General features: G+C 37.3%; 1 protein-coding gene across 6 annotated transcripts in view; it reads right to left on the bottom strand.

Moving 5' to 3' along the window:
• Nucleotides 1-780: 780 nt before the first annotated feature.
• Amph (amphiphysin) overlaps nucleotides 781-27453 on the bottom strand; it is a 226875-nt gene continuing 200202 nt past the window's right edge. For all 6 annotated transcript variants that reach the window (XM_078039845.1, XM_078039844.1, XM_078039847.1 and 3 more), the window contains 4 exons: nucleotides 12091-12294; nucleotides 9537-9803; nucleotides 6965-7066; nucleotides 781-1986 (listed from right to left, as the gene is read on the bottom strand). In XM_078039845.1, coding sequence (XP_077895971.1) covers nucleotides 1879-1986; nucleotides 6965-7066; nucleotides 9537-9803; nucleotides 12091-12294 — 681 coding nt within the window. In that variant the 3' untranslated portion in view covers nucleotides 781-1878. The remainder of the gene's footprint in view (nucleotides 1987-6964; nucleotides 7067-9536; nucleotides 9804-12090; nucleotides 12295-27453) is intronic.

The raw sequence follows: 27453 nt of genomic DNA, 5'->3' as shown, positions 1-27453 counted from the left end.
TACTGCTGCATTTCTCTTGCTAAATCATCAGCCATGCTTCTGGGCCGTGGCATGCTATTTTCTTGCAACTAAACCAGCATTCATGATGACCCATCTCCCCTGAAAATTAGCCCTTTGAAAAACCATGGGTCAATAATAACAATTTCCCTATTAATACTTAAAGCATCAAATTCAGAAATCTACCAGGAGAATTTGAACCATGAATCAGAAATAATTACCACACTTAAAAGTCTAAGAATGCACATTCTTGATTAGCCTGGACTGTGTACAGAATTATGTTAGAGGAGAAGCATCTAAATAAAAATGAAATGTTTTTGTAAGAATCCTCTTCTGGTAACAATGGCCCTGTGAATTGACTTTTCTATTCCACTGGATTAAATATTTTATGTACCTACAAACATAAACATGCCAGAAAGAAAAGTGACCAAAAAAATGAGGCTGGCATGGAAAGAAATTGCTGATTATGAAAGTTGTAAGATTGTCAGTGATTCACAGACTGGGGGTCCACAGCCAGCAACTTTAAGGTGTCTCCCTCCTTAGCTGTTATTTGTGCTCTAGTAATTGCTGGTTATCAGGGAACACTGAATGACCAGCAATGACTGGAATGAAGAGGGAGGGGAAGAGACAAGGGGCTATGGAGCACAACCCAAGAGGAACAAGCATATTTCTGCACAAATAACAACTCCAATATAAATTGTTTCAAGTAGCGTGTCCAACTGGAAAAAGGGTTTTGGGATTTTTATTTGTTTGTTTTAAAAAAAAAAGACTCATAAAAATGAATTCGGGTAATTGTTAGAGATTACCAAAGGTTTATTTGGAATGACAGAGCACGGAAAACATAATTATTACAGATGATTTGAGGATACAGCATACATCACCTATTTTCTTTTAGGACAATCTGTGAAGATGAGTTGCATAAATATAAAGACTTGGGAATATATAGGAGCTATTTTAAATAGGTTCTTTGGGGAGGGATGGATTAATATGCCCCATCGTCTAGCCATTCTGGTAAAGGCAGAAGTGAAGACCACTTAGCTGCTCGTCCTGGACTAACCTTGCTCTAGCCACAGCAGCTGGACAGCTGTGTAATCGGGCCCTGCTATCTCCAGAGGGGCAGCAGCTTGGACGTGCTATTTGTCATTTCATCTTGAAAACTGCACATGACAAACACAGATACTGTTGACTGTTTTGGCAATGGGATGGCTGGTTTTGCCCTGAGGCAAAACTGCAACTGTAATGCCAGACAGAATAAGAGCAATGCATGTATCAATGACACTCGAAAGGCAAAGAGCTACAACGGAAAGGAAAGAAAGCAACTATGCATATGTAGCCTTCTGCATACACATAGATCCAGCAGTCATGGGAACTAGCTCATGTGACTGTGTGTCTGTATATATATGTATATGTAGGTGTGCTGAAAAAGACCATTGAGAACATTTGCAGCAGTTTAGTTTTAAACACAGTAAACTTGAAAGGGAGAGAATAAGATAATCTTGTACTACAGGACAATTCATCACATCTTCTGCAGGGCAGCCACTGGATACCGTACACTTGGTGCAGAGAAATTAAGTTCTGGTCTGGAGAAAGCTACTTTAGAATTGGTGGGAGGGGAATCAAGTACAACAGTGTCCACAGTTGGGACAAAGCACAAACAAACCTGTAATCGACCACATGGGAATTGAGTGAGGGTTTTTTCCTTAATTCGCATTTGTTTTCCTCTTACACCTTTTGCACACATGCTCTACCGAAGGTCTTGCCCAGCTTTGTCTGGCGTCAGTCTGGAAATCGTTAAGAGTGTAATAGCAAAAGTGAACTCCTTGGGATTTTGCGAAGGTTTAAAAACCCAGTCATTGAGCTCTTTCAGCAATACTCGCAGCCTTACTCCAGGCGTCGAGTGAAGTTCTCTGGAAAGAGGCCTTTGTAGGTGGCCAGGTCTCTGTACTGCAGCCAGTCTGACTCCTTCACTCCCACCAGCCAGCCTGCATCCTGCAAGACAAGGACAGCCTTCAGTGTTTCATTAAATACCAGAAGCATGTGCACTTCCAAGAACTAATATGTGATTTGTTGAATTAGTGTTGTGGTTCTGCCCTGATGTCATAGTACATGTGAAGTGGTGGGAAATGACCAGTGGGAAAGCAAATAATTTAGGAATAAAAGAAAAAGTAAAGAATGAACATTTGAAATTATTTATTTACTCTATAGGGTTAATTGAATTAACATTCTAGTTTTGTATGATGGCATAGTGAATTGACCTCATCTAGATCATAGCATGAGAACAAATAATACATGGTGTTCAAAGAGTATTTGGGTCCCAGTGTACTGAGACTTAAAAGGACTCCTGGGGAAGGCTACAAAAAGTTTGTATTTCACCCTGAGCCACTTGTTTTCAGGAAGAGTCTCTGCTCCATATAAGCCCATAAAAACATCATATAAGCCCAATAAACACCCTATCCAGGTCATAACAAAGACCAAAAGTTACATATGTACTGCCTGATTTTGTTGTTGTTGTTGCTGCTGCTGCTGCTGCTATTAATGCCTGATATTTCAAGTTTATATAAACTACAAAGCACTTTAATATTGGGACATTCATATTGGAGATATTCATGTATTCTTTATAAATTAACATTTTTTTTCTGTCATATGGGAGGAAAATCATTATCAAAATAAAGACTTTAAACCATAGAAAGGTTCAAGAACCCATCCATGATTGGCTTACAAAATGGGAGAGGATACTTAAAACCGAGAAGCAAAGGCCACTGTCTGCCTTTGGCCTTCAGCAGGTAAGCAGAGCCCCGCTGGACACAGTGGAGCTGGAAGCATGCAGACTGAGACTGAATGAAGTGAGACTAGTGGGAAATGACTGTCTTTATTATGTTAACCAGCGCAGGAAAAGATCCCACTTAGGATGAAAGATGGCCAGATTTAATCTGAACCAATCCCCAGCACAGTTCAAGTACATCAGATAAAATGAGGTCTCAAAAATTAAATAAAGAAGCTGAATACATTCCCTTTTGATATCATCTGAGACTATAAATTGATGCTGCCATATAGACAAGAAATATAAACACTTAGACAGGCCAATTTTTGAAGGCAGAAAAAAAGAAAAAATACTGAGAAAAAAAATGACCCAATAAAATAACTGATAATATTCTCGCTGATGAGGAAAAGTGCCTCTTTAAAATTATGGTGGCGTATATGTGAAGGACAAAGTCCTCCTTAAAGTAAAAGGTGGTAACTAAATATTTTCTAAACCTCTAGTATGCAGTATAAAAGGTCATTTCCCCCCACACACTTGTCTATATTTGCCTTTATTTATAGTGAGTAAAAAAATCTAATGGGGGCCAAATAGAGTCAAGCATTTTAAAATTGGTTCAATAAAGAAAAAAAAAGCCAAACACTTCCAAAAACCCATAATGAAGATATATTCCAACATATATATTCTGAAATAAGACTTAAATCTCAAACTGAAGAATATTAGCTAATCCCAAATCTTAGTTAAGAAAAATTAGATTTTTTCCTTATTAATTAGATTTTCCTTATTAATTTCCTTAATTGCTTAAAATATGTGGTAGACAGGGATTTCCTATTCTGATAATGGCAGAAGAATTTCTATTAGATAAATGATTCTGCAAAGAATAATTAGAAATATTAGAATAACTCTCTCTACATGCACGTGTATATATGTGTGTATCTATATATAAATCTATCTATATATTTGTTATAAAATATGTAACATAAAATACAAGTCTACATAGGTGGGCACAGTGCTGCACATCTGTAATCCCAGTGGCTCAAGAGGCTGGGGTGGTATGATCGAAAGTTCAAAGCCAACCTCAGCAAAAGTGAGGCACTAAGCAACTCATTGAGACCCTGTTTCTAAATACAATACAAAATAGGGCTGGAGATGTGGTTCAGTGGTTGAATGCCCATAAGTTCAATCCCTGGTACCCCCCCACAAAAAAAAAACAGTACAAGTGTACATATAATGAGGTAGGCATTAATCATAGACACAAGTCTTTAAGGAGTGTAGCAGGTGAGACCTAAGCTGATCCTGTCCTCAGTCCATGTGACATAGGGCATTCGGAAGAAAGAGTTTAGGGCTGCTGGAGAAACTGTACATTTATAGGCAGATAGATTGAAAAGGAGGGAGCCATGGTGGGGTCCCCAATTATGCAGAGGCACTTCTAGAAATCCTTGGCTGACCCCCAAGCTTGCATGAATAAGGCGTACTCCAAGAACCACGGTGGAAAACAATAGCAGAACTCGGTTGAAAAATCCAGTAGAGATTTAGGCATTGCAAATGGGGAGTACATGGGGTTTGGAGTTTGCATTCCAGCAAATTAAAAGTACTAATAAGGTCTGTGGATTTTCTATTGAAATCCCAGGAATCCATGACTTAGACGTAAAAAGTCCCAGAACTAAGAATCAATGGTAACTAAAGGCACCCAACCTTAAGAGTATAAAACCAACTCCCACAAATTAAAGGAAATTATGCTAGAACAAAAATAAACAGAATATAGTCATTGGAGATTATCTACCTCGATGTTCAGTATTCATATAAATATTATTACACAGAACAAAAAAGATGACTCTAAAGATAAAAGGCAATCAATGTAAATATGCCCTGAAGTGGTAGGTATTAATCATTTGAAATTATCAGTAAGCAATTTAAAGAAAGCAGTTATTATAAATATTGTCAAGAACCTAAACTGAAAGACAGTGATAACAAGAAAACAGATGGGAAATCTTGGCAAAGAAATGGAAATTATAGAAAAGAACAACAAAGAAATGTTAGAACTGTATAAAGCATAATATCTGAAACAGAAAAGTCACTGGTTTAGCTTAACAACAAATTCAAAGCAGCAAAGAAAGAGTCATGGTACTAGAAGACAGATAACAGAAATCATGTAACGTGACTACCATAGAAAATATATATCAATCCCTCCCCACTGCAAAAAATCAACAACAAAACCAGAATCTTAGACATGAAGAACATAGACATAGAATAATTGGAAATCCAGAAATAAAAAAAGAATGAGACTGAAAAAATATTAAAAGAAATAATAGCTGAAAGCTTTCCAAATATAATGGAAAATATCAGATTGCAAGTCTAAAGAGCTCAGTGAGCCCCATGTATGAAATCATACACAAAAACACCACCTAACCACAGCATAGTCAAACCAGTGTAAATCAACACACAGAGAAATGTGTCATGGAAGGTACATTGTACATTGAAAAATAATATTAAACAAATCACAACTGATTTCTAATTATAATTAGGAAAGACTGTAAAACAATAAAACAACAATTAGAAGACTTAAAAGAAAAAAAGTCAATTCAGACTTCTTCCCCTTATGAAACTATCTTTAAAAATGAACATTTTAAATTGTCTTAATGGAGACAATTCCAGATAAACAGAAGCTGACAAGATTTGTTGCCAGCAGATCAGTACTTTGAGAATTGCTAAAGGAAATTTTTCAACCAGAAAGGAAATGAAAATAAGTAAAAACTCAATTTATCAGAAGGAATGAAGAATACTAGAACTAGAAAACATGTTGGTAAATATAAAAGATGGGTTTTTAAAAATTTTATTTCCTTAAAAATTAATTTATAGGGCTGGAATGTAATTCAGTGGTAGAGTACTTGCCTAGCATGCATGAGGCTCTGGGTTCAATTCCTAGTATGGAAATAAATAAATAAAATTTAAAAAGATTAATTTATGGTGAATGTAAAACAAATATAAATCTATATTATGGAATCTTTAATGTTTTTGCAATGTTGATGTTTTTGCCTATATTAATAATTATGCTTTGTCACATTTTATGGAAAAAGTCTTTTTAAGATTTTAATAATAATAGTGTTAATCTTTTCAAGGAGCCAACTTTTGGCTAACTGAACTGTTTTATGTTTTGTTTTATTGCATTCATTTATGAATTTATTTTTATTTTTTTTCCTTTCTTCTATATGCTTTCTGTTCAACTTGACCCTCTTTCATATTTTTAGGATTAAAACTAAAAATCAATGATAATAATTATTTTTTAAAAAATTTACACTATTATTTCTTTGGCCCATGAAATATTTAGAAGTGCATTTAAAAATTTTTAAGCACTGGGGCTTTCATCATTTTTGTTAATTTCTAATCTTATTGTGGTAAAGACTCTGGGTGCTTGACCAGCCCCTGATTTATGTTGGAGGCAGGTACCATCACCAAAAGAAAGAGCAAAAGGTTGGAGCTGTATAAATCTTAATCTCAAAACCTGTGGTGGTCAACTTTACTTTTTTTATGGCAAGGACTCTCATATCTCTTTAGAAGTAGAATGGAAGTCATAGATCTTTGCTCCAGAAAAACATGTTCAGAGACCCATGGATATTCCTCTTTCAAGAGTCCACAAATCATGAACAGGAATAAAATGGGAATTCCCAGCAACTTAGAATCAGACCAGGAAGGTTTTGGAGGTTGCTGTTTGTTCTGTAATGGGATTTCTTTTAAGGTGGGGTATAATTTAAACATTACAATAATGCAGAGTTGTGAGGGTACAGTTCAACTAATTTTGACAAACATACCCACACCCCATCACAATACCTAGCATTTCCATCTCCCCAGAAAGTTCTCCCCTGTTCTTTCCCAGTTAACCTTCAGCCCTCGGGGTTAAAGGAGATTTTGAAGAGGATTTACAAGCAAATTCTGTATTTCTTGAAGAATGGTATCATGACATCCCTAGGAATGGTCATAGAATAAGAAAAGGTCATTTAATTGCATACAAATGAAATCATGCAAAACAGCCGGGAAGGGAAGGGTGTCCTTAAAAAAAAGCTAATGGTGTGCTGGGGTCCAAAGCCCTTAAGCCCTTTTCAGAGTTGGACTTCAGCATCTTAGAGAACAGAAGTGTTTTTAGGAAGTCACTGTGTCCTACTATCCCTCAGGAAAAACCAAGGTGGTCTGAAGCATCTTCCAACCTTTTACCTGATCAGCTTCTGAATCCGAGGGGACCACCAGCACCACGTCACCCCTTTGTAGGGTAAGTTCATCTGAATTTGCTGCCTCAAAATCATGTAGTGTTTCCACCTGCAAAAGATTTAAAGAACTGATTAATTTTAGAAAGAAGAGATGTAAAAGCATGGTTTCTTAGTCAGATGATAAGCAGGCATGCTTAGAAGCATTCTTCAAGTGGGATAAAAAGATGAAGATACAGACAGGGTTTGATGTGAGGTGTCCCCCAAAGGTTCATGTGCTGGAGGGTTGGTCCCCAGTGTGGTGGTATGGGAGGGAAGGGAACTTTTAAGAGGTGGAGTCTAGCAGGAGGTCATTAGGGCAACTCCTTCAAAAGGGATTAATGTAATTCTCATAGGACTCTTGTTAGTTTTGTAAGAGAGTTATTATAAAAGAATAAGACTAGCCCTTTCCTATGCTCTGGTTTCCTGTCTCATCATGTGATTTCCTTCTACTTCCCACAATATCATCTGCCATGTGATACAGCTGAGGGCACCCTTCCCAGAGCAAGAGTCATGCTCTTGAACCTCCAGAACTGTGAGCTACATAAACCTCTTTTCTTCATAAAGTATTCAGTCCTGGGTATTTCATGATAGTAATAGAAAAGAGACTAACACACACTCCAAGGAAAAAGAAGACCTCTAAAGACAAAAAGGAATACTATTGTTGTTTACTTAATACCCTTGATTCTTACTGACTTATATGAACTTCTATGAGGCCATTTGCAATGTATATTTAGTAATGTAATGCCCCCTGCAATAGCTGAGAATATTCTATTATTTACTTTTTAACTCATCATCTCTTTTTTAAAGACTTTCATATTATAATTACTGATACTTTATTATTATTTGTTGTTTAACTTGAACTAAAAATGCTCTGCTGAAAGTTCCTCTAACTCTGGCTTCTGTCAAATAACTAAAAACTATCACTTGCATATTATATAGGAATTTTTATTTAATTAAACACTGTGATCAATTTCTTTTTAAATAATATTGATCTTTTTCCTGCCCTACCATGACAACCTGTTTTCCTTTATCCCTTCAAAAAATATCTCTTTAAAATCATATTATTGTAATGCAAAATAAATAAATGAAATAATTAAAAAATAAAAATAAAATAAAATGAAAGCCAAAAAATAAATAAAATAAAATCATATTATAGGAAAAAAAAGCAAAAAAGCTGGGCATGGTGGTGCATGCCTATAATCCCAGAAGTTTGGGAGTCAGAGGCAGGAGGATCACAAGTTCAAAGCCAGCCTCAGCAATTTACTAAAACCCCAGAATAAAAATTTAAAAAGTGGGACTGGGAATGTGGCTCAGTGGTTAAGAAAAAAGAAAGAAAGAAAGAAAGCAGAAAGAACAATGTAATGAACATCCATTACCCCATCTCCCAGCTTGAATGACTAGACAGTCCTGGCAATTTAATTTCTCTCATGTCCCTCTCCTAAAACTTATCCATGAGATTAAACAACATGCTTTTAAGACATATATTTTAAAGAATCATAAAATAAAAGAGCTAGAAATACTATACACAAAATTAACTCCTCTGATCACAAAACTGATGCCTAGAGAGGGGTTAAATAAAGTGTCTATGTTACACCAGTCAGCAAGGAAGCCAAGGATGGCTCTGCCTGCCTTGGCCTTGCCTGGCACATGGCTTTCTTGCCTTCTTGTGCTCTAGTTAAAACACAACACAGCTGGACACAGCCCCCTAACCTGCAGAATTATCCATATTCATATATTTATAAATATAGAATATCCATACCACACCCCCTTGAGGTAGCAAGGCAGCCATCACCTTCTAAAGGATAACATTCCACTATTTAATGCTACCCCATGAATACATGCAAATTTAACACTCTTTAAAGGCAAAAAAAAAAAGGCTGTATTTTGAAATATAAAACCAACTTATAGAATTAAAAATTCCTAACCAGGTTCTATTAGAGAGCCTTATCTGCTTTAACACTTGGCTTATGCCAGGGTTTTTAAGCAACTGCTCATTTTGCAGGCTGAGGACCATTGAGTTTATGAAGACTATAAGTAGCCTCTCTGGGAAGAACCTTCTTCCCATTAATGCAGGGTCCCATTTCTTCCTTTTCACAGAAACCTATTATATCTTTATTCTTCTGAGCATATTTATTGGCTCCCTACTGTTATGCACTATGCTTCTTGCTTCCTGCCCTGATGATCCCTTTGGGGAGCACCTTGGTAAACAGGTGAATTGGAGGAATTGGTCTGAGCCACACTGGACAGTCAGGCTGGGGAAATTAACCCTTTCTCATCCAGGGGGAGTGCCCTGTAGTGAACTTCTCATTTATTATTCTTTGCTAAAACATGGAAAGTATTACTGTAGTTTTTGCTTGTCCTACAGCATAGAACTCCTGCCATTTTCCAAGATAAATTGTGGTGAAGGAAAGCAGTTCTGAGAAAAAAAAATATTATTGAAAAATGTACAGGTAACATATCAAAAAACCAAAAGTTTTTTGGGACTGAAGAAGGGTTGAGGCAAAGAAAGGACAAATGACCATGAGGTTACAATAGAAGACCTTGTAGAGAAAGCCAGGAGGCACTTCCGGAGAGGCCTCCCCTGCAGATGCAAATTGATCAGCAGCACCAGCTGGTGCAGGAGGCACAGCTTCAGAGTCCTCAGGGGGCTTCTGTTCCGTGGCCAGCTCTGGCGTCTCACTGGTGGGGCCCAGAGGAGCCACATCCTCAGTAGCCTCCTTAGTCTCTGCACCCAGGGTCATTTCATGTTCTCCTTCCCCTTCGTTGTTGGAGGCGGGCTCAATGACAACAGAAGGGATGACCTTCTCCTGGGGGAAGAAGAAGGCAGTGATGTCAAGCAGAGCCTGAATAACAATAAATGTCTTCCTCAGCCACTTACACTTCCCTGCCCCACTATCCACCTGCTGTTCCCTCAGCTGGGAAGGCGTTTGAACTTTGGGTCTCTGTCTTGTACCTTGGCTTCCTTTCTGTCTCTTCTAAGTACTAAACCCTTAGTGGGATTCATGCTTGGATCCTTGAGCAGTCACCAGCTTGGTAAGTCCGTGGAAATTGGGAGGAGGGATAGAGACTGAAGGGGAAGAAGGTGTATCATGTGGGGTCAGGGAGTAATCCTGAGCAGCAAATGCCAGGAAGGATTCCATGCAGGCTGATTTCACTTTTGCAGCAGTCCATTGCTGTCCCAATCGCAAGAGCTGTGCTGTGTTGACTTTGTGTGCTGCTCTGTAGCACTGATGGATTGGGGCTAGCTCCAAATCCATGTGTGTATTTAACAGCCCACATTTGATCATGGAACCTATGGATAGGCCCTTGGTAAAAGAAGCCTGCTGGTGATTCTGAAGCACTCTTCATAAGCACAAAAGAGTAACAATACTAATACAATTTTGTAACAGTTGGCTTCCCAGTGTAACAGCTGCTCCTTTAAAGTTGAAAAAGAAGGAGTCTAGCCATTATCCTGCTAACTTGTTAATTGTTTCACCATCTTAGCTTCCTACAGGCAATCATCAAATGTAAAAGGAAGTGGAACAGAAACTGTCCACTAAAGCCTGGGTCCCTAGCACCAGGAGGATGTCAATAGGACCCAAAGAACCAGAATGATGACACACCTCTGGTCCAGGAGTCTGACTAAATACACAAATGCCTGTCTTTGCCCTCCCTGCTTTGTTCTTCCCTATTGAATCCCAGTGCTTCTGGGAAGCAGCAGGCAAGACAGAATAGCTATCTTCCCAGTTTGACCAAATTGCAATGAATTAATTTTTATTTTTATATTATTCCTGATGAGAGTGAGGAACCAAGTCCAGCCTGTTGAGACCCCCAGAGGCAAGCCCCTGACCTGGGATCCCAATGACAATTTCACTAATAATATTGATTTTTCACTATGTGCGTGGCACTGGACTACGCCATTTATGGGCAACAGACTGTTGTTCTATTCTATTCTCTGGTCTTCCCACCATTTTCATTTTCTTTCCTTCCTTCCTTCCTTCCTTCCTTCCTTCCTTCCTTCCTTCCTTCCTTCCTTCCTTCCTTCCTTCCTTCCTTCCTTCTCTCTCTCTCTCTCTCTCTCTCTCTCTCTCTCTCTCTCTCTCTCTCTCTCTCTGTTTCCAGGGATTGAACTCAGGAGCACTCAACCACTGAGCCACATCCCAAGCCCTATTTTGTATTTTATTTAGAGATAGAGTCTCACTGAGTTGCTTAGCACCAAACTTTTGCTGAGGCTGGTTTTGAACTTGTGATCCTCATGCCCCAGCCTCCTGAGCTGCTGGAATTACAGGCATGTGCACAATACCAGGATGCCATTTTCATTTTCTTCATTATCTATGCTTCATTCTTTTACTCCATCACTTTATTACAGTTTTTTTCTCCTTTCTTTTTTTCTCATATTTTTCTCATATAGTGCATTTTAGGTGTGCATACTGATGGGATTTGTTGTTACATGTTCATACATGCACACAATATAACACTATAATTTGGCCAATATCATTCCCCAGCACTAACCTCCTTCCTCCCTGCCTCTCACCCCATGGTTCCTTTCGTCTACTGATCTCCTTTTGATTTTCCTGAGACCACCGCCCTCCCCTACCTTTCTTTTCCTTTTTCCTCTCTAGCTTCCTATATGGGAGAAAACATAAGACCCTTGACCTTCTGAGTTTGGCTTATTTAATTTAACATGATGGTCTCTAGTTCCATCCATTTTCCTGTAAGTGCATAATTTTATTTCTTTTGGGGCTGAATAAAACTCCATTGTGTATAAATACCACATTTTCTTTATCCATTCATCCTTTGATGGATATCTAGCCTGGCTTCATAGTTTGGCTATTGTGAATTGTGCTACTGTACACGTATGGGTATGCATGTATCATTTCTTTTTCATCATCCTATGGTTAGGCTCCATCAGCAATAGGCACTGGGGACCTGTGTGGAACCGGCAGATATCAAGTGGATGCTAGAACCATTCTTTCTGAGAATTAAAGGATATGTAATTTTTTTGATGGAATGGGAACTTCCAAGATGGCTACAAATCCATTCCATGTGCAAAGCATTATCACCATTAACCCCCAGATGGAGTTCTCCGGCCAGCACTGTCTTGAGGATACTGACCTGAGGCACTGCTGCTTCTGTCTCTGTTGGTTGAGGTCTGTCCTTGTCTGTAACCTCTGTGGTTTCAGTATCAGTTTGGGCCTCCTCTAGACTTCCTCCCTCTTCAGCAGGGAGAGCTACCTTCTCTGCCTCTGCTTCCTCTACCAGGGTCCCCTCTGCTGGTAAGATGGTTCCTGCAGCCACATCCGCGTCAGTTCCAGGGATCTGTAAGGCAGAAACAAAACAGGGCATGTCTGAGTCTTCTTGGGCTTCCCACTAGGCCTCAAACTTTCCCTACCTCTTTTCTCCCCTCTGTTGAAGCTCGTGAGATTTCAAAGCTTGCTGTGTGTAACGTACAAATCCCAGGATTTGGGTGCAGCAGAGTCTGATATCAGATCATCAAAGCTCTCTTCTTCCTGAGCCCCCATCAATTTGACATTGCTCAGCTTTCCCTGCAGTAAGGTGTAGCAAATGGAGTTTAAATGGAAGTGACATGTCATTCCTGAGACACTGCTTTTAAGGTGTGCGTGGCCTCCCCTTCACAAGCTATTTCCATTTTTCTTGACTGAAAGCAGAGGTTACTGAATGAAGGGGGTCATCCAAGTCAAGTCATAAGTCCCAATATCTGGGTCATAGAAGAAAGTCACATAACAAAGCAGCCTCATCGTGCAACATTAGAATTTTTTTTTAAAAAATTGCAGTTCAGTACAAATTTTCAAATTTTTGTGGGGAAAGTTTCCAAAGTTAAATCATTCTCAGGGGGAAAAAAAGAGAGGGTTTCTCAAATAGATCTCCTGACTATGATGGAAAAATAATTTTTGTAATCAAATATGTGTTAAAATAATCCAAACCTCTGTAGAGTTGTATGTGGGCCAGAAAAACATCAAAATCATATTTGGGGTCTTTACTGGAAGAATCAAAATAGAAAAAGGTTTTAAGGAGTATTAAAAACTTGCAATAATAAAATAAAGGAAGTGTAATCAAAAGTTTTAATTTTGAACAAATTTGTTTGGAGTATAACTCTTTAATAAGATTCTGATAACATCCATTTGGCAGACCTGATTTGAGGGGTTCAAATCAGAAATACTGAGGAAGGATATTAGATTGATCTCATATAATATACCCAGGATACAGACTTCAAACATTGATCTTTTTCAGAGATGTGATTAGCACCAGCTACTCCTTGCCTTTACTGAATAAGTTCTACCTAGTTCATTTGATCAAGTCAGGAAAGCCCTAATCTTGGAAACCTCTGAACACTGGAATGGCATGGAGCATACTCTGTGTGGGTATCAGATGGAAAATGAGGGACATGAGCCACACAGCCAACCTTGGTATAATGCACTTTCCAAAAGCATCCTCATCAGGCAATATCAGAGTTTTAGAAAAACTTCATTTCAGTACAAATTTTCAAATCTTTGTGGAGAATCTTCCAGAAGTTAAATCACTTCCGGCGGGGGTGGGGGGGGGGAACCTTTCTTCTGCCTCAAACTTACAATAAATTTAATAATAAAAATAACTTGTTACCGAGTACCTTTTCTACAACATAGTTTTACATTTATGAAAAAAAAATGTAAATAGCTGTGCTATTTGTTACATAATGAAGTACCACTCGTATTCTCAGAAATTTACTTTTCTCTCTCATATAAAATTCTCCTATTATGAGAACTTGGCTTTCCTACAAAGTGAGCAATGACCCAAAATGTAGCTACTTGCCAGAACATAGCCTTCATTTCTTTATTTTCTACCCTGTTATTAAAACGCATGAGTTCCGAAAAGTAATTCTTTTATGTGAATTGTAAGAGATAATTATTTAAATTGAATCATTAATGCTGATAATTATTGGAATAAGTTAATAACTACTTGGGGATTCATATTTTGGTGAATGACTGAAAACTCACATTTAAAAATTTAAGAAAATTACATCTCTTGTTTTACAGAACCATCCATTTTTTATGGATGTTATTATTGTTGTTGTCAAAGGAGTAATAATCAGATCATAAATTAGGAGTGCATCCTAATTCCCCCCAAAACAATGAACAATTGCTTGTGTATGTGTGATACTGGGAATGGAACCCAGGTGCACTCTACCACTGAGTTACACCCCCAAATCCTTTAATTATTTTTTTTTCTTAAGACAGGGTCTCACTAAATTGAGCGGGCTGGCCTCAAACCTTCCTCCTGAGTTGTTGGGATTACAGGCATGTGCCACTGTGCCCAATTACTCATAGCTTTGTTTTGAGAGAAATCAGCAGACTTTCACCAGAACATTAAAGACCTAGCAAAGTTTCTTCCATATTGGAAACCGTTCAAAAAAAAATGTGTAGACAATAAACTTAAAGGCTCAAATGTAGAAGGTTAAGTAGTAATACGTTCACACTTCTGAGTTATTTATGTTTTCCATCTGTCACCTATGAGAATCCCAGTGGTTTCAATAGCTTTGAACTAGATGGATTCTAAATACATGCAAACTGTATGGATAAACAGAGTGTATGTACCACTACACACCCGTACACACACCAACACATAAAGACACATTACTGTAGATCAAAAAGCAGACATTATGTTATTTCATGGGATACCCCTAACTATATATAAATGCCAAGCACATATTATTAGTAATTAGATTTCTCTGTCACCTGAATTGACCATACCTCTTTTTAAGTGGATATTTTTCTGTGACTTGATGTGCTGCCAAAAAGGTAAATTTTTTTAACTCATTTCATATAATGCTAATCACTAGTTCATAATTGATCTCTATTCTTTATATATCTACCAATTTGTCTGTATCAGATTTTATGTTGCAAGATATACATGTTATCATCCTTCTTTTGCTGAATAATTTAAACAGGGCTTGTTGGCTAGACATGCTTTAGTCCTATTGGCATAGTTGCTTTGACACCAACCACCAGCAGATGGAGGCCAAGGGCTCTGTCTGACTGCTCCTGTGTTCTCAAAGCTAAAAGAAGCAAGTATCCCAGACTCAGCACCTCAGCAATTGACTTTGTAATAGATAGATAGATAGATAGTGTAGGATAGATAAAACTTATATACAGAATTGTGTATAAGAATAGTAACAAATGAAAATCACTAAAATATTGAAATAAATGTTGTCAAATACAAGGTGCTAAGGAAACCAGCACTTTGACTCTAGAGAGGAATAGCCAAATAAATTGAAAAACATATTTGAAAAAGGAAAAGAGAAATTAACCCTCCCACATTCCCTTCTGAGTCCATTAATAATGAATTTCCATTTGTCTAGATGCTTTTCCGTATTGCTTTGATTTTACAGGGTTTAAAAACATTACATAAACAGAAGGATTTTTCACTCTCTGTACTTCCCCATAGCTTTCTATTTCTGAGATTGGGCTGAAAATCTTCCCTTTCTGTCTGGAATCTGTTCCACATTTTTTTCTCTCCTCTCAATATTTCCAATGTATATTTACTGACAACAACATTAAAACAAAGCAAAATAAGATCCCTCCCCACCCTTGCTAAAATTAGGTGTTAGCTCCAGAAAAATTAAGTAAAGAATGGAAGGGTTTTCGGTCCCACAGTTAATCTTCTTTTATTCTTTTTATTCATCTCACATTTTGACTATTTTTAGATCTAGAAAAGAAAAACATTTTCTACACCCTGCTTGCTACAGTAGATGTTACATCTGCTAAGAAACCTCAGAGATAAATGACTGCTATTTTCTCTTCTAAAATAATATTACCTAGGAAGACCAGAGGACTGAAACTACTCTAAGTATCTCAAGACTCTGATAGTCAATACTATCCAATTTTTCTCTTCACTTCAAATCTTAAAACACCATCATCCTATCTTCTGCTAACACTGTACTATCTATTGGCTAACTATATTTATGGTTGAAATATCTAATGCAAAGAGAGACTGAAAAAGTTCTCCCTGACCTTGGATACATGTGGTTTACCATATCCATGAGGTCTTTGAGGCATAGGCAACAGGACTACGGCTGACTTGGATATGCATCACACAGAAGTCACATCTACCAGCACAGAATTCTTCTTGGGGAGGATGAGCTGTGGTTTTCACTATACTATACCATATGGACCTCCCTGCTTTCTTATCTTCTGCCTTGGAGGAAAGCAATATGACTATGCCATTCATGCCAAGGTCCTTTCAATACCAATAACTGTGTTAGCAAAATATTCTGGAAGTGGAATGATGGATACAGTACAACAACAGCCTAGGTGTCAAACCTGCAAAGTAGGCAATCCGAATTGGGTGACAGAAACTGCCCAGCCCTTCCATGAAATGGCACTGTGAAAGTGAGACCACGAGGACGGAAACCCCAAAACATGTAAGAGTAGTCACAGGCTGTAGGAGAATTTGTGATTGCCAAGGTTGATGTCTACTCATTCATTCATTGTTTAGTTGGCAGCATTATCTCTGAACAATGCCTAAAAAGCAGCTTGCCAATGTTACTATTCTAGATGAGGACAACTGAAGATATTCCTTCAACTAAGTATGAAATTCCACATTTATTTATAAGGTAGGTTATTTTAACTGAGAATAGGCATATTTCCCATTTTTAAAAAAATGGATATCATGGATTTAAACATAATAAAAAGAAATAACTCATGATATATTCTATGTATTTTTATTCATGTTGTAATTATACAGGGGCTAAATTCCTTTATTGGGTAACACAGATCGTGTTTTTTATATATATTTATTTTTTTAGTTTTAGGTAGACACAATATCTTTATTTTACATTTATTATGTGGTGCTGAGGATTGAACCTAGTGCCACGTGCATGCTAGGCAAGTGCTCTACCATTGAGCCACAACCCCAGCACCCACAGATCGTGTTTCTTAAAAAAATTATACCAATGGCTATACAGTCATTTTATTAATTTTTTATTTAACCATTTGTTTAACAGTTATTCTACCAGTTTTTAAGTATTAAAACTGACTGCCAGTTTTTAAGTATTATAAATGACAAACTGAGAAAGAGCTCTTCAGTTTGTAAACAAATAATTATATAGCCTACACATTTAAATAATTTAAATACACTGCCATCTTTATTTATTTATGTGTCTCCATGGAAATAGTTTTCGGGTTTATCCAAATATTTCATTGTGAAAATTTCAAACATAAGAAATCAAAAGAATCGTATAGCAAACCTTCAAGTACTCATCATCAAGGATCTTCATTTGACAGGTTGCTACATTTCTTTTACCATGTCTTCAACTTATCCATAAAATTGATTGGATTCATCTTTCAGTCAATTGCAATATATCTTCATAAAATGTTTTTGAAAAATTTTATGGAGCATCCACAGACCCTTAACAGCTGTCTTTCTGATGTTTTCATACATGACCCACTACTCACTTGGAGTAGATGACTACAATGTGATTTTTTCTTAACTCAAAACCTATATATACATTGCTACAGCAACTTCTGATTGTGTGTTGAGAAGTGTGAATATGAGGTCTATCTCATTGTGGTTTTTTTTGTGTAGTACTTTTTTGTTTCCAATCAAGATGTTTGGGTAACTTTGTTTTTTATCTTTCAATTAAATAAAAAAACAGTATTCTCTCTTCATTTTGCCTTTTGATGGTGATTTTATATCATCTATATGCAATAATTCCTTCAACTAGGAAAACTTCAGCTTAAATACTGAAGATCAGGAGCTGGAGAAAGATTCATCAAGTCTTTATACATAACCACCTGATTTGAATCTTCCAAATATAGGTGCCAAAGGATGTAGTAGCATGGGAATAAGAGCAGGCCCCAAGGCCTTGATGCTTTAGAAGGGCAGTTGTATAATCTGGGGGTAGGCGAGGTAGTTTCCAGTTGCCTTGTACCTAGGGTGGGGATGGATGACACTGCCACATATTTCTCTATTTCAGTCTCATTATTATAATTCAAGGAGCCATATGCTTTGCATTAAAGTGTGTGTGTGGGGGGGGGGGAGTCCTGATAAAAGTTAACTTAATTTTTTGTACTCTTTTTAGTGTTTTCAGTTTTCTCATAGTATCCTCAATTTACTCCTTCCTACAATGTATTTCATGTTTTTAAAAATATTCCTGAGTAAATTATATCAATGATAAGTAAAGAAAATAAGATGTGTATATTTCAATTTTTAACTAAATAATATACTCTTTGGTGGCTACAAGACAATTAAGTCAATGTATAGCATCTTCCTGACATTTCTCTTTGTGAGATCCCTGGCTGAAAAAAAAACCCACTAAATTCCAGGCTTACCAATTTCCCCCAAGTATAAAGAATAATAATTCTGATGCACCGAGGGCTTCTGCTTGTCAGTTTCTAGATGCACATTCCCTGTGGGGAAAACTGACATTTACTGTGAATCTATAGTTTTCCAGGTGCCAACTCAGAGGGTTCACATTCATTGCATATTGTTCTCTAACACTCCATTAAAGATAATTCCCATTTTCTAGACAAGTTAACTAACAGAGTTTAAGTAATTCACCTAGTCAGTAAGGCAGGATTAGAACAGTCTATGTTCTGTGTTTTTCCACACTAGTCTGCATCGAGAAGACAACACACTCCTAAAATTCAGAAGTTGTACTGTAATTTTGAGATCTGGAGCACCTCCTCGTACCCTCTGGTTCCTACTGACATCTCCAAACAAGCTGCATTTGATGAAGAATATGAGTGCATCCTTACACACAGCTGATGCAATCACCCACATTCTTGAAATGCCACTCTTTAAAATAAGATGCATTTTTTTTTAATTCATGTGCTACTGGGAAACCTAAGAAACTATGTCATCAAATCTCTTTATCAACAGGGCAAATTACACAATATAAAATACCAATAAGATATTAGTTGGATAGAACTTCTCTTTATCTTGTTTTGGCCAACTGTCTTAAAAATTTCACTATTTAGAAAGCACAAGAAATGGTGGGGGGATGTCAACTGCTCATGGCTGGATTTACCCATTGTAGTGCAACTGAGAAGAGTTAGAAATTGAACACTTAGATATTTATAATATGTTCATGAGTTAGAGATTAGCAGTATCCCAAGCTAGAAGGTCCAGATGGCTGAATGTTCTCATATGCAAATAAGGAACTATGATGGAGTAGAAGTAACATCGGAGAAGAAGCTGGCGTCTTAGTTCTGTCTCTTCCGCTACCTGGTAGTAGAACTAGAGAAAGTCCCTTTGGACCTGACTGTGTAAACTTAAGAAGATAGCAAAAGGAGATAAACATGGTGAGAATCCCAGCCACAGGCTACTATTGCCTTTCACTGCCTACTCCTAACTCTAGATCTAACTCAAGCTCTTGACTTGTCTATAGATCCTGGTATTTTTATGAAAAGACAAAATTTTCTTCAGGATCCATTTTAAAGAAACACTCAAGAGGTAGCTATAGTCCCAGAGAAAAGAATCCTATAAAAAGACACAGGCTGGTGGCTAGTACTCCTCTTCACACAAATTGTATAGAAAACACACTAAGTCGAAATTTTGCCCCAGATGATAAAGGCAAATTCTCCCTTGCAATGATAGCCCCAATGGCATTCCTTTCAAAGGTAATGGCATTCCTTTCAAAGGTAATATCTGGTACTCTACATTTTACTTGACACATTTATGCACTTTTTATTAAAGGAATTTAGTAAGAGTTACCCTCCCTAACTTTCATCTCAATCATCTTTTTCATCTGCTTTCCTAGGCTTGCCTGCAGCCCTACTACAAAGTCTTAGATGCTGGGTCCTGGTGCAACCAAATGGCTGGCAGCAGGTTGCCAAGGAAACATCTGTTGGAATTAACTATACAACTTCCTTGAAAATTTAAGGTCTTCTGCAGAGGTACCAAAGATAATTATTTCATTTTTGTTAATTTGGCCTTTGAAGACATGGCAGAATATCCAATAATTACTCATATCAGTATTTAGTATTCATGATTTATCTACAAAGCAAACAGGAGTGGTTGAGTCTTTTGAAACAAAGGTAAATATTATGCTTGCTCAGAGATGGGGAGATGTGAAAATAGTGGTTTCTGGAGCAGCCACAATGGACAGTTTCTATGGAACTTTCCAATAGTTTGCTAGAGAGATTGTTTAACTTGACTTAAAATTTTTTTTTTGTAGTGTTGAATATCAAAGCCAGGGTCTCATGTATACCTTTAAGCAAATGGTGTACTACTGAGCTATGCCTCTATCCTTGGAGTTGTTTTTTAAAATGCCTTTGCTTCAAAATAAACATTTTACCCTGCCTAGCTATATCATCTTTGCATGATATTGACTGTCACTGATCAAACTGCCTCTCCTAGGTTTTTACTAAAACAACCTCTCTTGGTAGTTTGGTCATACTATCTTTCACTTCAATAATTATAATTATAATTCAAGGAGCCATTCACAAGACTTCTCAAAGTAGCCATACACAAGACTTCTCAAAGGTAATTTTGAGCTGCTTCACACTCAATGTTGGAACAGAAGGCAATTTGCCAGGGAAAAGGAAGAGATATATGATTTCAAATCAAGCACTTTTTCTTGATTATGCTTATGGTTCCTGCTCATGTCCATGGAAGACTAAATAAAGAGTGGCCCAAACAGGAAAGGGCCTTTGACTTTAGAGGTTTTGAGGGGATGAACAGAATAAGAAAGGGCAAGAAGGGTATCAGCACACATTGATCTGGGGGTTATATTCATGTTATCTATGAACTCAAGAAATCTCTGCACTGTCACCCATAGAGTGAGAACTGAACCAGTAGAACACAGCAGTGTGATTCTTCCAGGTCTAAATTCTGACCCCACATATGGGGTGGAACTGGGGTTTAGGGTTTTAGTATTTAAACAAGTTGTCTTTCTTAGCATTTGAATGGTAGTCTACAGACTACCTAGTGGTACTGATAGCCAGGAATGGTTTCAGTGGGGTGTTATGAAATGAGGCCAATATGAACTAAGAAAGAGATTATGAGTTTTTTATCCTGAGGTCAATGACAACTGAAGTCATATTAAAGACATTGAGCTAAAGCACTAGATTTAATATGTGACAAAAAGGATACGTCAAAGAAGACATATAATCAATCATATATTGTATGAGTCCATTTATATGAAAAATCCAAAATAGATAAATCCATACAGCTAGAAGGGCTACTGGCAGGTACCAAGGACTGAGGAAGGAAAGAATGGGAGTAACTGCTAAATAGGTGCTAAGCTGTGGATCTGGAATGTGCCCCAAAAGTTCATGTGTTGAAGACTTTGTCCCCAAAGCAGCAATATCCAGAGGTGGGGCTTTGGGGAAGTTATTAGATAATGAGGGCTCATTAGTGGATTAATCCTTTTGACAGATGCATAATGGGAATGGACTACTGGGAGGAGGTGGAAACTGTAGGCAGGCAGGGCATGGTTAGAGGAAGTGGGTTACTAGCCCCTTTCTCTCTCTCCCCCCCCCCCTCTCTCTCTCTCTCTGATTCTCAGATGCCATGAGGAGAGCAGCCTTCCCCTGCCATGCTCTCCCACCCTGATGTCCTGCCTCACCTCAGACCCAAAGCAATGGAGCCAGCAGACCATGAACTGAAACTTCTGAAACTGTGAGGTACAATAAATCTTTCCTCATTTAACTTGCTCATGTCAGGTAATGTTGTCATTGCAATGAAAAGCTGATTAACACAATGGGTATGGGATTTTAATCTGGGGTCATGAAAATGTTTTGGAACTAGATAGTGGTGATAGTTATAGAACATTATGAATGTACCAAATGCCACTAAACCATTCACTTTTAAGTGATTTATTTTATGTTATATGAATTTTACATCAATAAAAAGTACATGCTAAAAGTAACAATTAAAAATCACTAGGCAGCCAGGCATGGTGGTGCATACCTGTAATCTCAATGACTAGGAAATTTCAGGCAGGAAGATCACAAGTTCGAGTCTATCCTTGTCTCAAAATAAAAAAATAAAAAAGCTCAGTGACTCAGTGGTAACATGCCCCTGGTTCAATTCTCAGAAACACACACACACACACACACACACACACACACACACACACACACACAAACATAGCTCCTCCATTGTGTAAGAACAATCTGAATCTTGATGTTCCTGTTCACAAATAATTATGATAACACTGAAAAAATAACGTTAGAGAATTCTCACTTGGGCCTGTTCAAGAAGGCCTTTGGAATATCAGATCTCAGAAGGCAGAGAAGACGGATGTCTGTGTGTGCTACTCAGCTGCTGCTAGGGTGGTTAAAAACAGTACCAGCCACGTATCCAGTAACAATAGCTCCTTATTCTGGAGATGGAATAAATAACAAACCTAGGCCAACCTGCTCTGAGATGTGTGATGTTGGTCCCAGTCTCATTACCTTCATTTTATTCTTGGATACCTTCATCTCTTCCTAGAAAAGATCAAGGCTCAGACACTTGAAATTGGATGTACCTGGAGGTCATCTGCCTTTTGTCCTCCATCTAAAACCACCTCAAAGGAGGGCACAGCTGAGGCGGCATCCCAGTTCTCTGAATACTCACTGTGCCCTGGCAAAGAAGGCCGGAAAATCCCCTACCAAAGGACTCAGAGTGAAGGACTCCAGAAGAGACAGAGTCCTCTTAAGAAGAACAATGTTGTTGGGACACAGATTCTTTAGGAACCAAAAGGAAATCAGGAGACAGAGATATAAGGTTCCTTATCATATGTGAAAAGAGGCAAAACTGGAAAAGCATTGTCATTGTCCCAAGGCTGCCATCTCCTTCCCAAGCATGTGTTTTGCCTGTTTTTGTTGATTTGCTTCTCATCAACTTTCCAAGAGGATGATCATGATAATATCATCAAAATGTAATTGATGGAGGTACTTGATGTGCCAGATGCTAAAACTAATGAGACATATTATTTCTAAGCTCTCATAGGAAAATTTTAAGTTTTGTAGCTTAATTGCAAAAAACAATTATTACTAACTCCATTTTTACATCTGAGACAATTGGGGTTTAGATGCCACAAATATACTGTGAAGCAGAAAAAGAAAATTAGCACTGCTTTGATGACAAGTGCCTTTCTTTTCCCAAATAGAAAAACCCAAAGTATCTCAATGGGGAAGGAAAGAAGGAAGGAAGGAAGGAAGGAAGGAAGGGAGGGAGGGAGGGAGGGAGGGAGGAAAGAAAGAGAGAGTGGGGGAGGAAGAGAGAGAGGGAGGGAGGAGAGAGAAGGAGGGAGGGAGGAAGAGAGAGGGAGGGAGGAAGAGAAAGAGGGAGGGAGGGAGGAAGAGAAAGAGGGAGGGAGGAAGGGAGGGAGGAAGGAAAGAGGGAAAGAAAGAGAAAATGAACATATATTTTCATTTAAAGAGACCAAACTATAGAACTTTTCAAGACTCCTAAACAACAATGTTAACCAAACAGCAAAATAACAATTGAGAATTTGCTTGGCATGTGTCACACACCCTGTTCTGTGCTGGGTACTGTGGAAGAAGACAAAAATAGAGCCTCCTGTTTGGCCTGAGGAATGCTGAAAATGTAATTAGATGCTAATGGAAATATAATCAAACTCAGAAACTAACCATTTCTATAATTCTTTTCTGAGAAAGGTAAAAAGCTATGTCTATCTCCAAGGCCCTCTTTTTAAAAAATAAAAGTCACACATACACATACATGTGTATATCATGAAATTTTAATTTAAAGCATGCATACTTTAATTTGAGCAATTAGAGTTTAGAGTTGAGTGATTCTGTGTCAACAAAGGACAGACAGTAAATCAAGTTCCCTGGCTTCATCTAGTCTTTGGTATCTTCTCTGACATATTGGGAGACCACATCTTGAGGCACAGTGGAAACCCCAGCTCTCATGCTTACTCTGCACATGGAGAAAAACTCAAACAGTGTTCCCCATTTACATGACTGCTGCAGAAGGAGTCCCTGAGCTCTGTGTAATGTCAATCTCCACCCCAAGTTTGGGAAGCAGGATGCAGGATCCATGTCTGTTTCCTGCATCACTGTGTTCCCCAGGGCTAGAACTGAGCCTATAACTAGGAAGATTCAAATATCCCTCTCAACTGAGAGAAAGAGAAATGAACTCAGGCATTCTATTCAAGCAGACAGAAATATTCCTAGCAAGGGAGTTCAGAGGATATACTCTGGCAACTCTGGTATGTTCATTATTGGAGTAATTGGTCTTGATGAGTCAACATACATTTGTTAAAATTTTTAAAAAACAAACCACAGCAAAACCAAAAGTAGGTACTCAAATAATTGGGTCAATAACGTTTCATCACCCCCATGATTCTCCAACTATTCTAAAAACATCTTTACTTCAATTTTTCTTCTTTTACATGTTAAGTTGTGCTAACCTTAAATTTAATTACAGCACATTATTTCTTTTAAAATAATAGGCAAAAAAGAGTCTACTTCACATCAGCTGATAGGAATTTAGAGAAAAATAGAAGGGGCCTCCCTTAAAGAAAATGCAATTAAAATTTTATTCCTTGAAAAGAAATTACACACATGGTAAATGGTCAACTATGACTAAATTATATATTATGAATTGATTCTATACATTTATTTATCTGCATTTTAACTTAATTTTCTGATGTACATACTGAAATAAATACTGAAATCCATTGTTTTCTGAAGTTTGTTTTCATTACTCACATAACATAGAAACGTCTAGAAGAAGTAAAGTAAGAGTGTTGATTTTAAAATGTATCCTGTAGACATATTGGTAAAATTTGATTTTCTAAGAAAAAAACAAAGACAATATGTGGGAAATAAAACAACAAAACAAAACAGAAATATAGTAAATAAACTTTTCTTAAAAACCTAAGGTTTCTTTGGGAACCACTACTAAAATTTCCTGTTCTATAAATTACACTTGATATTAGACTTGATTCTTTTTTTCTTCCCCCCCCCCTCTCTTTTAACAAAGCCACCACAAACTTCACCTCAGATGAAATGCATTCTGTCAAAAGCTGAACTAATAACTGTGTGGTGACATTTCAGCAGCAAAAAGGATTACCTCCAAAGGTCACATCAACCCAGTCCTGACGGATGACAACCACAGCCGCCTATTAATTAATGTTAGGGACGAGGTGTGGGTTTTTGTTTTTACAACTAAATACCACACATCTAACAAAAGAAGAAGTCTTTATACATACATACATATATATATATATATATATATATATATATATATATATATATATATATATATAGTATGTGTATATATATACATAAAAAGAACCCAAATAAAATGACCAGAAGAAAGAAGATATAAATCTACTCTAAAAATCAAAACTATATTCTATACTATATTCTATGTGGTGCAATTCTCCTATGTAGAAGGGAAGAAGTGCTTCATCCAAGTCTATTTAGGAAACATGCAAAGCGGGAACTTTAGGTGAGTATATTATTTAATACTATTACTACTATTTCTCAGCCCATATAGAGAAATGAACTTGATGTTTATTTTTCTTTTTGGAAAGAGTGGTTCACACTATGAGCTCTGCATTTATTGTTCTTATATCACCTCTGGGTCTCAGGACATGCCTGAATCCTTCCAAAGACACTCTAATTGCCTTATATTTCACAAGGAATTGACATTTTTGATCGCCTAAAGTTTACCTATAAGGCAGAAAAGTATTTTTAGAATAAAAATTCACCCAAATAGCTTCTTACCCAGCATTAGGGTTTTAGTAATGGTTGATGCTTGTACAATAGTTGGCTAAATATTTTTTTAAATCACCCTCAGTTAAAAAGATTATAAGTCATGTGCAGGTTCAGCATCCTCAGTTAGAAAATCCAAAATCTGAAATGCTCCAAAATTCAAAACATTTTGAGATCTGACAAAATAGTGCCAGAAATAAAAAATTCCACACTTGGCCTCATGTGAGGAACACTAAAATATATTATATAAAATTACATTCAGTTTATATATGTAAAAAAATTATGAAAAAAAAATAAATGAAATTCTTGTTTAGACTAGGGTACCATCTGTAATATGTTTCAGTATGTATATACAAGTATTCTAAAATTTTAAAAAAATCTGAAATTCAAAATATTTCAGGCCTCAGCATTTCAGATAAGGGATACTTAATCTGTAATATATTAGGTACTACTTAGAAGGTATTTGATAATGGGTAGCTGTGAATATTATTAATTGGAAAACCAATGAAATTGGATTTCATTAAAAAGTTACTTATAGAACTTTAGAATGGGGATAAGTGTGAGGTGGTAGGTGATCATGGCAGTCTGAGAAGGGATCAGAGAGAATCCATGTAGGTGCCTGTAGGTTAGCTGTCTACTCACATCTCCCACCTACTGCACATCAGATGCTGTCCCAGCTCAAAGCCATGGGCATTATGCATTAGGCCTAACACTGAATAGCCTGGGGCACGAGAGCCAGTGTAGTTCAAAAGTACTGGTGAAGATGAAGACTGTGCTGCCATTTAAAAGAGAAATGTGATGAGAACTTTCGGAATCAATTTCCTTCAAATCCTAACCAGTATCTGTTATTGTTTGGATATCTGGTATCTCTCAGAAGTTCATGTATAAGACAGCACAAGAAGTTTCAGAGGTAATAAATGATGAGAGTTGTAACTGAATCAGTAGATTAATCCATGACATGCATTAACTGGGTGGTGACTGTAGGCAGGTAGGACATGGCTAGAGTAGATAGGACATGAGGACATGCCTTTGGGGTTAATATTTTGTCCCTGGTGATCAGAGCTCTCATTCTGTTCTTTGTTTCCATTTCCTGATCTGCTTCTCTCTACCCTATCTTTCAGCCATGATGTTCTGCCTCATCTTGGCCCCAGAGCTATGGAGTTGGTCATCTATTAACTGAGACCTCTGAAACAGAGCCCAAATAAGCTTTTTCTCCTCTAATTGTCCTTGTCAGGTCTTGTTGTCACTACGATCAAAAAGCTGACTAAAGCAGTGTCTTTATAACTCCCTGTCACTGGGCATATTCATTTTAAAATCAACTATCTCCTTAATTATAGCAGTGATTAAAAAGACAAATGTGGGCTGGGATTGTGGCTCAGCGATAGAGCGCTCACCTAGCATGGGCTGTACCCAGGTTTGATTTTCAGCACCACATAAAAAAAAATAATAATAAAGGCATTGTGTTATGTCCATCTACAAAAAAGATTCTCTCTCTCTCTCTCTCCTTAAAAAAAAAAAAAAAGACAAATGTGTGGAGCGACTTTTCCCAGATGAACACATTTCTTGTTTTCCCTACAAGACTAGATCCAACTTTATGTCTTTAAATAGAAAATACTAAAATTGAGTCATTATTAATTAGTATGTCCAATCACTATCTATCCCTATTATTTATTTCTCTACTTATAAACTGTTGATTTGATAAATGAACTACCCTTTTCCCAGTGAAGTGACCTAATGCAGTAACATGAAATATAGCTTTCCTCTTTCTAGGCATCTAAACTAGGCAATCCTACTTTCAGTA

Source organism: Ictidomys tridecemlineatus, chromosome 2 (assembly GCF_052094955.1).
Source record: "Ictidomys tridecemlineatus isolate mIctTri1 chromosome 2, mIctTri1.hap1, whole genome shotgun sequence".
Lineage (NCBI taxonomy): Eukaryota > Metazoa > Chordata > Mammalia > Rodentia > Sciuridae > Ictidomys > Ictidomys tridecemlineatus.
The sequence above is the reverse complement of the archived record's forward strand: the minus strand, read 5'-3'. Positions and strand labels throughout refer to the sequence as shown.